The sequence below is a fragment of the Marmota monax genome, unplaced genomic scaffold (assembly GCF_021218885.2).
Source record: "Marmota monax isolate L192 unplaced genomic scaffold, Marmota_monax_Labrador192_F-V1.1 WCK01_AAM20220418_F8-fsc00014, whole genome shotgun sequence".
In the NCBI taxonomy this organism is placed as follows: domain Eukaryota; kingdom Metazoa; phylum Chordata; class Mammalia; order Rodentia; family Sciuridae; genus Marmota; species Marmota monax.
The window spans coordinates 34,761,078-34,776,322 of NW_026695222.1; the positions used below are offsets into that span (position 1 = coordinate 34,761,078).

The following is a 15,245-nucleotide window of genomic DNA, read 5'->3' on the forward strand; positions in this document are numbered from 1 at the left end:
TGAGATAAGGGACACCCAATGATGCTATGCATCAGCAGAAGAGGAAAGAAGCTGGTCACTGGCTTAGGTCTTGCTGCTGAGCTCTATGCCAAGCAAAGGCAAGACTGTCTCAGTGGAGAGAAAATGGGGACTATTGGAAGGACTTTGAAGAGTTCCCAGTAACCAAGGACAACGCTCCTTCTGAACGCTCCACCATTAGAACCTCATTCATGAGGCTAAGCATTGCTAGCTGGTGAATTGTCCCTATCATTTCAGCCTGAGCACACTCTCTTCCTAGAACGTTTCCTTGTTCCTTCTGGTGGTCAAAACCAGCAAATTAACACTGCCTTCTCCCTGAGTGTGGATGTTGTGCGTCCACATATTGAACGTGTATATTCAGCAAGTGTATCTACGATATATCTGTCTGTATGTTGGAAGCCATGACTTTACACTATTATCTCTATTCTGATTTCTCCCTTTGCATATTTGTAGCAAATCTCAGACAAATTAACTTCTATTATCCTTAATATTTAATTATTTGATAAATCCTTCTCCCAGTGACCATACCCAATGTCTTATATTAGGACGCCCACACTGCGTGGAAGCCCTGCTCCCTCAAGTGAGTCCTGATCTCCAGGCCAGGATATCTTCTTCAGGTTTGGGCTCTGGCTCCCCCACATGCCAGGCTCCTCCTAGGTGGGACTTCCCGCTTCCCCCTGCAGGGGTTCAAACCTCCTACTCCAGGTCACGTCCCATTTGTGGGTGGACTCCTCAAATACCGCCCCCTCAGGTGGACGCCCTTCTCAGCTGCTGTTTCAGTCAGCTTCTTTGTTGCTGCGATCAAAAAAACTGACAAGAACGATGTAGAGGAAGAAAAGTTTATTTGGGGCTCACAGTTTTAAAAGTTCTCAGTTCAGAGATGGTTGATTCCATAGCTCTGGGCCCAAGGTGAGCAGAGCCTTGGCAGAATCCTGGCAGGAGGGCACGACGGAGGAGAGCAGTTCAGCACCTGGCAGTCAGGAAACAGAGGGCTGCCTTCCTCTGTCATGCTTTTTTCTACTTAGACAAAATCTAAACTCCAAAAGCATGCCCCCAGCAACCCGTCTCTTCCAGCCCGCCCTACCTGGCCAACAATCCAGTCAATCCATGTCAGTGGATTAATGCACCAGTTAGGTTAGAGCTCTCATGATCCGATCATTTCACTTCTACGTTTTCTTGCATTGTCTTACACATGAGGTTTTGGGGGAACACCTCACATCTAAACCATAACACCCAGCTTGGGCTCCAACTTTTTATGCCAGGGCACACCTCTGTGCGCATGGCCTCCTTACTGTGGGCTCTGACATCTTGTTCTCCCAGGCAGACACAACACTGCTCAGTTTCCAACAGTGCACCAGTGCTACTTCCTGCCCCCTGTTCCCATCAGTACCCACATGTGCTCTGTGGTATATGCCTACCTTGCTCTGCCCACTTAATGGGCTTAGGTATCAATTTTTCAGGAAGAGAAATAAGAGAAGAGTTAAAGCTCATGTATATTTTAGAAATGAGGAGACACAGCTTCCCAGAGTTAAATAAATTACCCAAAGTTAAAAACTTAGCAAGTGGTAGATCAAGCTCAGACCAGGCTGACATGCTTTTGCTTAAATGCTCCAAGAGATGCCCAAATGCCATAAAACAGGATTATACTGATGAACATGTGAAATAAAAAATAATATTATAGAACTTCACTTTCTGCCTATGAAAGATAGATTGCCGCAGACCAAGCCTCTTGCCAAGATTAACTAGGAAAACTGTATACAAAATTTATAATGCATTTAATGGAATCAGAGTTATTATACCAAGGCAGCTAATACTGGGAGAGCCAAAACGTGTTCAAGAACAGCAATTCACTTAGTTAAGTCCAATGAGCTATACCACTTTCCCCTGAGGCATTTGCCAATTTATACATAAAAAAGAGTGAGGGGCTGATAAGTCTAGCAAATTTTCAACATAAAGTAGTAGCTAAGCAGAACTTCTGGTGAGTTCACAGGATTAGATAGAAAAAGGATCCTTAAAAAGCCTGGACTTAGTGAGGTCAGACTCTCAGAGGAAAGAGAAGCATGAGCCTAATGTTCTGCACCAGTTTTCTCCTGAAGGTGTCTACTGATTCCTAAGTGACAGAAGCCAGACAGCATGTACTGAAAGACTGAAAAACTAAGTCGAGCTAGAAACATTCTAATGGTGTGAGGGAGAGAAAGTTTGAAGGGAAGTCCTGGAAATAACCTGGACTTTCAACTACAACCACGGCATGGCTGTAACCTAGGAGTAAGGTAAACCCAAAATAAACCAGGATTTTAAAAGACTGACTCTTAATTTCAAATTAAATTCAATCTCTGCTTGGATTAAATTAACCTTATTCCAGTCTAATATTTGCAACTGGTTAATAATAAATTATATAACTAATAAAAATTATCCAGAGCATTTTTATTTTTATACACAATATCTACCATTTCAACAAAATTAGTAAGGCATACAAAAAATAGACAATAGAAGGAAACTCATAAGTAATTAGACATAGTTCTTAAATTTAAATGACTCAAATTAATATGTTCAAGAAAATGGTTGATTTTACTAGTGAATTAAATTCAATAAAAAAGAAAAATTAGTTGAACATGGTGGTACATGCCTGTAACCCTAGCTACTTGAGTGGCTGAGGCAAATGGTGATTTCAAGGCTAGTCTGGGCAGCATAGTGAGATCCTTTCACCAATTAAATAAATACATAAATAAATAACAAAAAAACTTTTAGAATTGAAAAATATAATAACCGAAATAAAATAACCAGAAGATGGGTGTTTAGAGAAGATTAGACTCAGCTGAAGAAAGGTTGGCTGAATTGGAAGGTAAATGATCATAAAATATCCAGACTGAAGCAGGGAGGGAAAAAGGATTGAGAAACAGAGAAAAAACTGAAGATGACATCGAGTGAAAATTGGAGGCTATTCCACCTATGTTAGGAGAAGCTGGGTCTCCTGCCAGCTTCTCTTTCTTGGAGAAGAAAGAGAAAACAGAGCAAAGGAAAGGAAAATGACGGAGAATTTACAAACTGATGAAAGATATCAAGTCGCAGATCCAAGAAGCCCTTGGCACATCACAGTAAAACCATGTCTAAGTTACAAATGTCTGTTTTTATTTTGCTTTTAAACAAAGAGAATATCTTAAAATCTGACGGGGCGGGGGGAAGATCTGCTATCTTTAAAGAGCAACAGTAAGACTGATTTTTGGCTTCTCGATGGAAATAATGGAAGGTAGCAAACAATGGAATCATATCTTTAATGTTCTGAGAGAAAATAGATGCTCACCTAGAATTCCACACCCAAGGGAAAATGTCTTTCAAAAATGATAGTGAAATTAAGGCCCTTTCAGATAAAGACTGAGGAACTTTATCACCAATATTCTCACATGAAAAAGAAATATCAGATTTTTTTTATTCAAGCAAATGGAAGATTATCTTGGACATAAATAAGATAATGCAAGAAGAAATGAAGAAAAATAGAAAGGGAAAATATATAGGCAAAGCTAATTAATGGTCCCCATCTCAGGGTGATTTTGCCCAATATGGAACATTCGGCAATATCTGCGGTCATTTGTATTTGTCACAGCCTGGAGGCTGGTGCTACTGGCATCTAGTTGGTAGAGACCAGGAATGCTGTTAAGCAATCTATAATGCACAGGAAAGTCCTCCACAACAAACAGTTACTTGGCTCAAAATGTCAACAGTGTCAAAGTTGAGAAACCCTGATCCAAATTACTATTGCTTATATAGAACAATAATATTGTCTATGAGGTTTAAATTTATGCAGAATTACAGTATGATACAAAACTATCACGAAACATGTGACTTGGTACATGGAGTTAAAGTGCTTGAAGATTTGGTGTAGCCTTGGTAGTGATAAGAGTCTAGTTTATTTTATACAGTAGTAAACCAAAGATGCACTTTGTAATGTAAAAGTCTGTATCATTAATAAGCTAACGGAAGAGTAATAAAATTATAGGGAAAATTGTTGATTAATCCAAAGTGCAATTGTAAAGAAAGAGAAAAAAATAGAACAGATGGAACAATAGAAATTGCATCGTAATTGGTAGATAGAAACTCAAATATGCCATTAATGGCATTAAATATAAACAGCCTTAATATTCCAAATAAAAGACTGTCAGAGCAGATAAACAAATAAAATCCACTAATATGCAGCTTAAGCCATCTGTTTTAAAGTTTGAAAGATTTGCCTTAAATATAAAATCTGGAAGTTGAAGAATGTAGGTAGATATACTATGCAAATGCTAACCAAAAGCTTCATATTGGTCTGTTGATATGAAATAAATCAGCCTCTAAAGTAAAAAGCATTGTTTAGAGACAAAATGGGACATTTCATAACAATGAAATTGTCAATCTACCATATGTACTCAGTGATTTTTACATGATATATCAAGTAATGTAGCATCAAATACATTAGGCAAAAATTGGCAGAAAAAAAAGTAGAAATTAACAAATAGAAAATCAGAATGTGATATCTGAACATACCACTTTAAGTAATGATAGGAACAAGCACAAACCCACAAAAAAGCATTTTTTAATGGAAGACCTGAACAACATGGAATCAAAAACCCTTGTCTTAGTTGATATACTATAAAACACTTCACACAATAAAATTCATATTCTTTTCAAATGCATATAAAATATTTATCAAAAAGTACCATATGTTTGATAGAGAAATTTAAAGTTTTAACTGCAAAAAAAGTATTGTAATTTTAAATATTAGAAAAGAAAGAAGTCTGGGCTGGGCATGGTGGTACACACTCATAACCCCACATACTGGGGAGACTAAGGCAGGAGAATCACAAGTTCAAGGCCAGCATGGGGAATTTAATGAGGCCCTAAGCAACTTAGAAAGACCATGTCTCAAAATAAAAAGGCTGGAGATGTAACTTAATGGTAAAGCGACCCTGGGTTCAATCTCCAGTACAAAAAAGAAAGAAAAATAAGGAAAGAGAAAACAAATTATACTCAAAGAAAGAAGGAAGAAAATTAAAAAGAAAACGAGTGAAATATAAACATCCATTTTAAAAGTATTCACCTTTAAAAAAAATTTTTTTTCAGTGCTGTAGATTGAACTGAGGGCTATGCATGCTAAGCGAGAATTCTACCGCTGAACTACATCCCCAGCCCCTAAAATAAACTTAAATCTATAATTTAGGTTATAAACATCAAAGGTAATAACATAAGATGCTAGAAAATAACACGAAGCCTATCTTCATAACTTTGGGGAGGGAAATACTTTTTAAATGTGAAAAAAATTATAAATTGAACTACATATAAATGAGAATCTCTGTTTATCAAAAGAAGGCACACTTAAGATATTAAAAAAGCAAACTCTAGAGTGGGAGAAGGTATTGATAAAGCACACACCTTCTCACACCTTCTCAGAGCACGTGAAGAATGTTTACCATACAAATAAAGACAGAAAATTGAAAAGTAGGCAAAAAAAAGACTTGAAGAGGCAATTATAAGGGTATCTGAAAGTTTAATGGATGATAATAAAAAGATGCCCAAATTCATTAATCATGAGAAAATGCACAAACTGCTGTGGCGGAGATACCAGACCTGATTGTAAAATGCAATTATAAGACCATTATGATAAAGAACCAGTTCCTAGGGAAAGGGTTCATCCCCACCCCACCCCAGCCTGTCTGTATCCATTGGATTGTAAATAGCTGTCTCCAGGAGTCGCCCTTTTGAAATGTAAACATCAAGGAAAGAGATTCAACAGGTGCCTGTGAAGAGTCCTTTCTTACACTTTGAAACTTTCTGAACTCTGTAGGAATGTAACTACACCACTTAGGTGTTAGGCCAATTAACTGCTGTCTAAGCTATGACCTCCTTGGCTTAGTTCCTAGAAATGTAGCTCTCAGGGAGATAAAGTCACCTTGAGTTACTGCTGCCTGTGGTGAAGGCCACCTCATGATAACACTCACAGGTGTTTTACTGTCTTTGTTCTATACCTGGGAACTACTTATGGTAAATTCCTGTGCATGGTCTTTGGTCAGGTAGGCCAAGAATTCAAACCCATCCATGTTGTAATGGTTAAGATATGATGTCAGATCTCCTATAGAAGCCCTGTGTACTCTCTGCTCGGGGCCCAGAACTTCAGAACACTCGCTCATCTGGGTCCGCCAGAGGAAATAAACCTGAGTTCTCCAACCCTCCGAGAGGTGTGTAGTCTCTTGCTGAATGAGATTTCCATAACACACACACACACACAACCAGAGGGCTAAAATGAAAAGTACTTTAAAAAATAGTAAAAGTTGAAGACTATGTGAAGTCACTAGAACTCTCATTCTCTGATGATAGGAGTATATAATAATACAGCAGAGCTACTGAAGCTGAAAATATTCAGAGCTCATGACTTAAAATTCTACTTCTAGTTATACCCATCAGAAATATGTACAGTTGACCCTTGGCATCCTCGGGGAATGCGTTCCAGGACACACCTCCCCCAGGTACCAGTTGGTGCTCCAGTTCCTGATATTTCAGTGTCATATTTGCATATAATCTGCCTACATCTTCCCATATACTTTAAGTCATCTCTAGATTACTTAACTAATATAATGTAAACAGTTGTTTGCTGTATTGTTTAGGGGATAATGACCAGAAAAAAAAAAGTGTGAACATGTTCAGTATAGGCATATTTTGGATCCGGGTTTGGTTGTGTCTGCAGGTGTGAAACCCACAGACATGGAGGGCCAATGGTATGTGAATGCTTAATGACATATAAAAAATAGTTGTGGAAGCATTCATAACACTGTTACTTGGAAACAACCCAAATAGCTATCAAAAGTGGAATGGATAAACTGTTATGTTAAATCCAATCGATGAAATATCATACATTAATGAAATTGAACACATCCACAAGACAGAATCTCCAACATTGAATTAAGCAAAAAAAGTCACATAAAATAATAGGCACTGTATTATTCCACTTCTGTAAGGTTTAAAATAGACAAATCTAGTTTATGGTATTAAATTTCACAATAGTGATTATTTTGGGGGGGATAGAGAGAGGAATATTATGTGTTCTTTCTTTCTTGAGCTGGGTGGTGCCTATATCATTATATGTTCAGTTTATGAAAATCCACTAATGATCTGTGCACTTGGTTGTGGAATACACAAGGAAAATACATGGAACTTCCCTAAAAATATATTATAGAAAATATTTGATGAAATGGGAACATGCTAAAATGACATGTATTATCTGATCACCAATTTAACAAAAAATACTTATGTAGATGGAGCTGTAGATTGTATGTGGGTAGAGGTAAAGATTAAATATAAATGTAGAAGACATACATATTGATGTTTTAGAAAGACTGAAAACATACTAAATTATTAATAGGTGTTATCTCTGGATATTATTACTTTTATTATTACATTTCTTTGTACTTTTCTGTTTTTTTGAATTTCTAAAAAAAATTATAAAGTCATGAGGAATTCACTTCTGCAATGGGAGGAGTTGAGATGCGAGAGAATTTCACAGGAAGCACCGTTCCGCAGGGCGTGGAGAGGGGCAGAACCAGAGGGCAGTGAGAGGCCGGTCACGTGCTCTCAGCTCCTGCTGGAACCTCTTTCTACCCCCAGCAGGGCCTGCTGACATCCTGGGTCTCCTGCCAGCTGCACGCTCAGAGGTCCAGAGCCAGCATCATGAAGTGGTTGCATCTCCAGCTGCTGCTGCTCCTCGGCGGGGTGGTCCTCCCAGTGTCGGGGAAATTGAAAGACAGTTCATTTTGAAATTGAATTTCTGGATTACCGTAGGTATTTTGGCTGGGTTTCAAAATGAAGAGTGGATGGAAAATTAAAGGACTTTCCCCAGTCCGGTTGCAGAGAGGAGCCAGGGGTGACTATATAGAGAAACACGGGTTCTTTTTTTTAAGCCAGGATACCCAAGGGAAATAAAATGATCCAATCTCAACCTTGAGGGTCTCCTGACACTACAAGTAATTTGGTGTCTCTGTGTGTGTGTTGGGGGGGGGACTGTGGAGGCCACATTGAGTTTTTGAGGAGGACACTTATAAGAGGTCCAGAGGATTCAGAGCTTGCAAGAGGGGGTACCAGGAGTGTAAGTCCCTGGTTGAGTGTTCCAAAGATGAACACCAAATTGGGAAATGGCTACTTATTATTTCTTAACACATGGCCCTTTTTTAAGGAATTGAGTATTTCAGAGCACCGAAATACGAAGGAGAAATAAAATGCATGCCTGACGGAAGCCCTGGGGTTAAAACAAAATGAAATGTGCAGAATTTGGGGAGGGGGGGGGTAGATACTGCAGCGTGGTGGGAGGAAGGAGCTCAGCTTAAAGGGCCCTTTCAGTGGCAGCGGAGGTGGAAGCCCCTTCCTCTACTGCTCTGGGACTCCACTTTTCCCACACCCCCACAGAAGGAGGATGGGGGGACTAGTCGACCTCTCGGGGCTCTTTGGAGAATTGGGCTTGGTTTCTGTGGGTTTAAATTCCACGAGGTGACTTCAGAGTGGCTAGGGGAATTGAGGAGAGTGTTGGGGATTGGATCTTTATCCCAAGAATCAAAAAGACCGCTTATGTCCTTGGGTGGGAGAAGAAGGGGAGCCTACACAGGGGGTCCCTGAGCATGAGAGGAGCTGATGATAGTGAGGGACACTCTTCTTTAGGGATTGAACTGCTTTTTCTCTCCTCAGTTTTATCAAAACCAAAAATAAAATCCTGTCCCAAGACCCCTACTGCCACACAGTGTGGGACCCCCTGCAAGATACACCTGGAGTGCCCTATTGACCATCTTTGCTGCGTCGCCGTCTGTGGAAAAGTCTGCATGCAAGTTGAAGACAGGGGTGAGATACGAAAAGCACCTTCCCCTCCTCACCAGGCCCCCACACTGTGGCAGACAGCCAGCCAGACGCGCGCTGTCTCCCCAGTCTCCGCATCCCGCCTGGTGACCTTTGCTTTCTCACCCCAGCCCTGGTGTCCGAACTCCACTCTCAGGCCTGTTCCTTCTAGCCAAACCCCAGGAGGTATGGCGCGGCCTTCTCTGCTCACTGGACTTAACACATCACGAGAGAAGCCTTCGCGGGCATCTCTCAAACCACAGGAAGCATTCCTGCCCCCCGGGGTTCAGGAGGATCAGTTATGCCTCAAGAAATGCTTCTTCCCCTTATGTCTTCCAGAGAACGAAAATCTGGGATAGAAGATCAGCAACATGGTTTAGGGCTGAACACAAAGTGCTGAGCCCTAAACCACGGTAAGAACTGGAGGGAACCCGGGATCTTGGAAGAGGACTAAGCGACCTCCTGTGGGACCATCTCCCTGCCCCAGCTGTGGGTGGGGAAATGGGCCCGAGGGCCACGTCTCTCCTGTCTGCCAACACTTCTCCTGGAGCTGATACTTCAGCAGTCTTACGTCCTTTCCTAATAAGTTGCTGTAGTCCCCTGGAACTTCTGTTTCTTTTGCTGTCCCCCAGACCTGCTCTCACTCCACCTTTCACCCAGGCCCCCAGCCCTGCCTCCTGGTTTGGCTCTCCCTATCTTCCCCCCTTTAGAGGCTTGGTCTTCTTAGCTGGGACTCCTGGACTGGCTGACCTCTGTGCATTGGCTAACGCCCCTGGGAATACTGCCTGTGTGGGCAAGGCTCTTCAGACGGCCCAAGACCCTGTTCCTGGGGTTCTCCACCTCCCATTATCTCAGGCCTGGGATTCCAGGAGATCTCCACAAGCTACTTCCCCTTTAACTAATCCAGGGAGATAAAGTCTTACGTGAATGTGCCATCGGTTACTATTATTTATTCAGTCATTTGGAGTTTTCATGGTCTTTTTTTTTTTTTTTTCAAATATAAGTGCTATTACAAGAAACAACCTCCAGAGGCCAACACGTGCCACTTTGTGGCAAGAGCCACCTTACAGGAGTGGAGGGGTCCCTACCCAGGAAGGGTTAAGTCATGTGATCCAAACAGTGGAGACCAGGGAGTAAGTGACAAGAAGACCTAACAGAATCCGATACCTCATGCTTAGAACATAACCCTGGCCGCTCTGCCACTGTGACCTATTTTAAAACAGACACTCCTTTTTCCTTTCTCTTCTCCTCCTCCCCTCACCACAAGGGGAGCAAGATCAAACTTCTTCCCATCCTAGGCCAAGTCCCTGTCCTTGCGCTCACACGCCACAGGAATGAAGGGATCCGACTTCAGGACTGAAGTCAGAAGACCTGGGAACTGGCTGGCTCGCTCTGGAGGCTACAAGTGAATGATGACGTCTGGGATGTAGCCTCCTGAATCACCTCTTTAAAAGTCCCCTGCTCCCCCCAACAGAGTCACAGCCTCTGGGACCGGAGTCCCCTGTTTCTCCTCTGCATGCAAAGCAATAAAGCTTCTTTTTTCTTTTTCTTGAAACCTTGTCCTCATTATTGGCTTGGCCCTGGGAACAGGGACTGCTGAACTTTCAGTAACAAAGCGACTAGTGGAAGTTTACTCAGTAAGATAAGGTGACAGGTGGATGTATATAGACCCCCACCTCCACCGCACCCCAAGTTTCCTGAAATGCCTGTCTCCGGAGCTAGAGGTGTGTTTAAGGTAGAGCACACAGGGGAATAGGGTTAGGAAAGGGCTCCCTGGTGTTCTCTTGGACTAGAGGGAGCGACCGCCTTCAGCCAAACCCCGTGAACTGTTTCCCGGGTGAGCAAGTGGAGACACAGTTGAGGAAAACTGGGACCACCTGGTCCACAGGAGGCTCACTTGCCCCCAGGTGCTCTGAGGAACCAGCCTTTCCACTTGGTTGTCTTGCTTCAAAGCCTGGAGCTAATCCATTCTGAAAGCTTCAAAAGTGGGCGGAGGTTGGAGATTGGTGTTAAAGGTGTGGGCTGGAGCCCTCTGAGGGAATTCATTGTGGCTTTACTGGAAGAACGGGTCCAGAGTAAACTGCTTGGCCATTGCAGCAGGCTTGACCAGCAGACAACTCCCACCCACTTCTCCCAGCAACACAGAGAATTGGAAGCCAGAGAAATCAGTAAAGAGAAAGACAGTCTAACAACAGAAATGACTGACCGCCATGTGAGGTATTCAGAATTACTGTGCACATTCTTTTTAAGAGCACATGGAACGTATTTTTTAAAGGTCTCAACAAACGTCAATAGATTTAAATCAAACTGACTACAGTGTAATTAATCCAGAAATAAATAAAAGAGCTACAAAAATATTCCAAATGAGTAAAAATTAAGCAAAGCACTTCCAAGAAACCACAGGACAAAGATGAAATCATAAGAGAAATTTTTAAATAACAAATGCTGAAATCAATTATCTTTTTATCTCAAAAATTAGGTACAAGCTGAGTGCAATGGCTCGTGCCTGTAATCCAAGCAGCTAAGGCAGTTAAAGCAGGAGGATCACAAGTTCAAAGCCAGCCTCAGCAATTTAGTAAAGCCCTAAGTAAATTAGAGAGATCTTGTCTCAAATAAAACATAAAACTGGGCTGGGGATGTGACTCAGTGGTTAAGCACCCTGGGTTCAATCACCAATACCAAAAGAGGGAGGGAGGGAGGGAGGGAGGGAGAGAGAGAGAGAGAGAGAGAGAGAGAGAGAGAGAGAGAGAGAGAGAGAGAGAGAGAGAGAGAGAGAGAAAGTTAGGTTAAAAAATAACAAGCTAGAGCAGTGGAGCACACCTGTAATCCCAGCAGCTCGGGAGGCTGAGGCAGGAGGATCTCTAGTTCAAAGCCAGCCTCCGGCGATTTAGCAAGGCCCTAAGCAACTTAGAGAGACCCTGTCTCAAAATAAAACATCAAAGCAACACTGGGGCTGTGGCTCAGAGGTTAAGTGACTGGTACCAAATAAATAAATACAATAAAAAAGAAAGACAAAGAAAAAGAATAACAAATAAGAAAGTAGTAGGAATAAAATTATTTAGTTTAGAACAGAAATAATAAATAGAAATAAACATAAAATATAAAACGTTAACAAAGTGCCCAATTTTGGAATAAACTAATAAAGTTGATATACCCTGATGATTAAGCAAGCATAGAAAGAGGCAAAAATAGCCAATATAAGCCAAGGAAAAGTGAACATAACTACAGATCCTACGATAAAGTTAAAGAATATTATAATTTCATAGCAATAAAAATTTAGATGAAATGGGAAAATTCCTAGAATATTGAACATCAGATTTCTCAGAAGAAATAGAGAATGTCAATAATTATACGTATATTAAGTAAACTGAATCTAGAGTTTTCAAACAAAACTTCAGGCTCACATGCATCATCAATGAATTCTACCAAACATTCAAGGAAGAAATAGCATTAAATCAAAATCTTTAAGAGAATAATAAAAAAGGGAGTACTTACTTCTCAGCTTATTTTATGAGACCAACATAAACTTGATCTCCCAAACTTAAAAGGACATTATAAAAACGGAAACCAGAGATCATCTTATCTGTTCTATAGATGCAAATGTCCAAAGCAAAATATTAGGAAATGTATTCATTACATTAAAAAAGGTAACACATATTGGGGAAATTGTTTTATTCCAGATATGCAATGTTGAATTTTCATTTAAATATTCATAGAAGAAAATGTCTTAGATATCCTCAATTTAATTACAAGAGCCAGCAGATGGAAGGGAGGTGAGATAAGGTTATCAGCTAACATCTGTGGGTTGAAACCAACAAAAGACTGTTCCACATTCCTGAGTAAATATTGAAAACTTGGCTCAGAATTCAGGTGGATGAACCCCTGGGTACCATCACATCCTGCCTATGATCTCAATCAATCCAGAAGCCACAAATACTCCTCCTAATGGATTGTTCTCTAAACCCTAAACTCTCCCAACTTTGAGTTATCCCACCCTTCTTTTCTATGGCCAATGTAGGCTCAATGTAGACATCTTATGCTTTTTTTTTTTACCCTAATTTTCATTATAAAAGTGCTCTTATCTCTAGGTCCAGCAGACATCTTTTGAACTATCAATACTTGACCGACTACTAATAGTTCTGGAAACATATAACGCCTGGACCTGAACCTATTCTGGTTAACATCTGTAACAACTAAATAAAACCTTTCATTTCAGTGATTCCCCAGTCGCAACGAGTTTTGGTTTCACAATATTTTTATCATTAATCATGTAAATAGAATAAAAAGAAAACTCATATAATCAGTCCACTAGATACAGACAAAGCATTTGATTAAGTCAAGATCTATTCACAAGAAGAATTCTTAGTCAATTAGGAATTGGAGAGAATTCTACCTGATAAAAACTACCTTAAAACACAACAACACTACTCTATTACAACATCATACTTGGTGAAAAGTTGAAAGTTTTGCTGCTGGGATTAGGAAACAAATATCAATGTTTGCTATCATCATTTCTATTCTGAGTCATACTGGGGGTCTCAGCAAATAAAATAAAAGTAAAACTGCAAAATATATAAAAGAAGAATAAAATGCTTCATATTAAAAACAAACAAACATGAGAAACTGGGCATGGTAGTATACACCTGTTGTCCCAGCAACTTGGGAGGCTGAGGTAGGAGAATCACAAGTTCAAGGCCAGCCTAGGCAACTTAGTGAGACCCTGTCTCAAAATAGAAAAATTGTAAAAAAAAAAAAAAAAGGTTTGGGGTGTAGCTCAGTGGTAGAGTAACCTTGGGATCAATCTCTATTGCCACCGAGAGAGAGAGAGAGAGAGAGAGAGAGAAAGAAAGAAGTTGATAAGGTGATTATAGATATTTAGATAATGAAAATACACTGCATATTTCAAAACTATTACACAAATTTTTTATTTTGATTATATATATATATATATATATATATATATATATATATATATATATATATAAAACCAGAGATTGAACCAAGGGGCACTTAACCACTGAGCCACATACCCAGCCCTTTTTATTTTTTGAGACAAGTTCTCTCCAAGTTGCTTAGGGCCTTGCTCAGTTACTGAGGCTGGCTTCGAACTTGTAATCCCCATTCCTCAACCTCCTGAGCCATATTTTTATTTTCATTCAATATTTTTGTTTCTCTTGAGAATTCCTATTTGGTCCATGATCCATGAATTATTGAAAAGTGTGTTGTGTGGTTTCCAAATGTTGGAAGATTTTCCTGTTGTATTTCTGTTGTTGATTTCTAGTTTGATTCCGTTGTGATCAGAGATACATTCTGTATGACATAACTTTACTTATTTTAAATTTGAGATTAACTTTACCATCTAGGATGCCATCTATTTTGGTTCCATGGTTATTTAAAAATAATGCTTTGTCTGCTGTTATTGCCCAAAGCACCATATTCTACACGTGTTTATTAGATCCCTGTGTTGGAATTCTGCAGAGAAAGAGAACCAAGAGTATATACAGAAAAATAGAAGAGGACATTGATTATGGGAATTGGCTCATGTATTAGGGGGCCAAGAAGTCCATGATTCCATCTGTGCCCCAGAGAACCAGGAAAGCTGGTGGCGTAATTCAGTCTGAAGCCTGAGAAATATAAGAACCGAGGGTACAACTCTCAGTCCAAGGTCAAAGTCCTGAGAACCCAAGGGCCGCTGGGGTAAGTCCTGGAGACTAACGGCCTAAGAACCAGAAACTCCAATATTTAAAGAATGGAGAAGACAGAGGTCCCAACTCAAGAAGTAAGAGCTTTCCCCACCTGTTCAGGCCTTCAATAGACTTGATGACACCTGCTCTCATCGGTGAGAACAGATCTGTACTCAGTCAACTGATTCAGAGTCCAATCTTTCCCAGCAGCTCCCTCATAGACACACTCAGCAGGGACAGAACATATACCCCAACAGCACACCCCCAGTGATCCACCCTTTCCAGCATCACCCTACCTACCTCCAGTCTCCACCTAGTTGATCCATTAAGGTCGATTAATACACTGAGTAGGTTAAGGCTCTTGTAACACAATCACTTCACCTCTGAACTTTCTTGCATTGTCTCACATATGAGTTTTGGGAGATACCTCATATCTAAACCATAACAATAAATAACAAATAAAGGAAGGCTGAATTAATCTCCAGGATGTATAAAGAATTTTAAAAACACGAAAAAAAATGTCCCAATCAAAAAATGGGCAAAGGCACTGAACAGAAGAAATAAGACTGGTCAACAAATTTATGAAAAAAAATGTTCCACATCTCTAGCAGTTAGAGAAATGCAAATTAAAACTACACTGAGATTTCATCTCACTCCAGACAGAATGGAAATTATCAAGAATAAAAGTAACAATAA

General features: G+C 40.3%; 1 protein-coding gene across 1 annotated transcript; it reads left to right on the forward strand.

Moving 5' to 3' along the window:
* Positions 1–7,664: 7,664 nt before the first annotated feature.
* On the forward strand, positions 7,665–10,420 carry LOC124085440 (protein WFDC10B-like). The gene is made up of 4 exons (XM_046433092.2): positions 7,665–7,789; positions 8,722–8,871; positions 9,205–9,278; positions 10,164–10,420. Exons 1-3 carry the CDS (start codon positions 7,714–7,716, stop codon positions 9,222–9,224), a joined length of 246 nt encoding a protein of 81 aa, XP_046289048.1. The 5' UTR covers positions 7,665–7,713; the 3' UTR covers positions 9,225–9,278; positions 10,164–10,420.
* Positions 10,421–15,245: the final 4,825 nt, after the last annotated feature.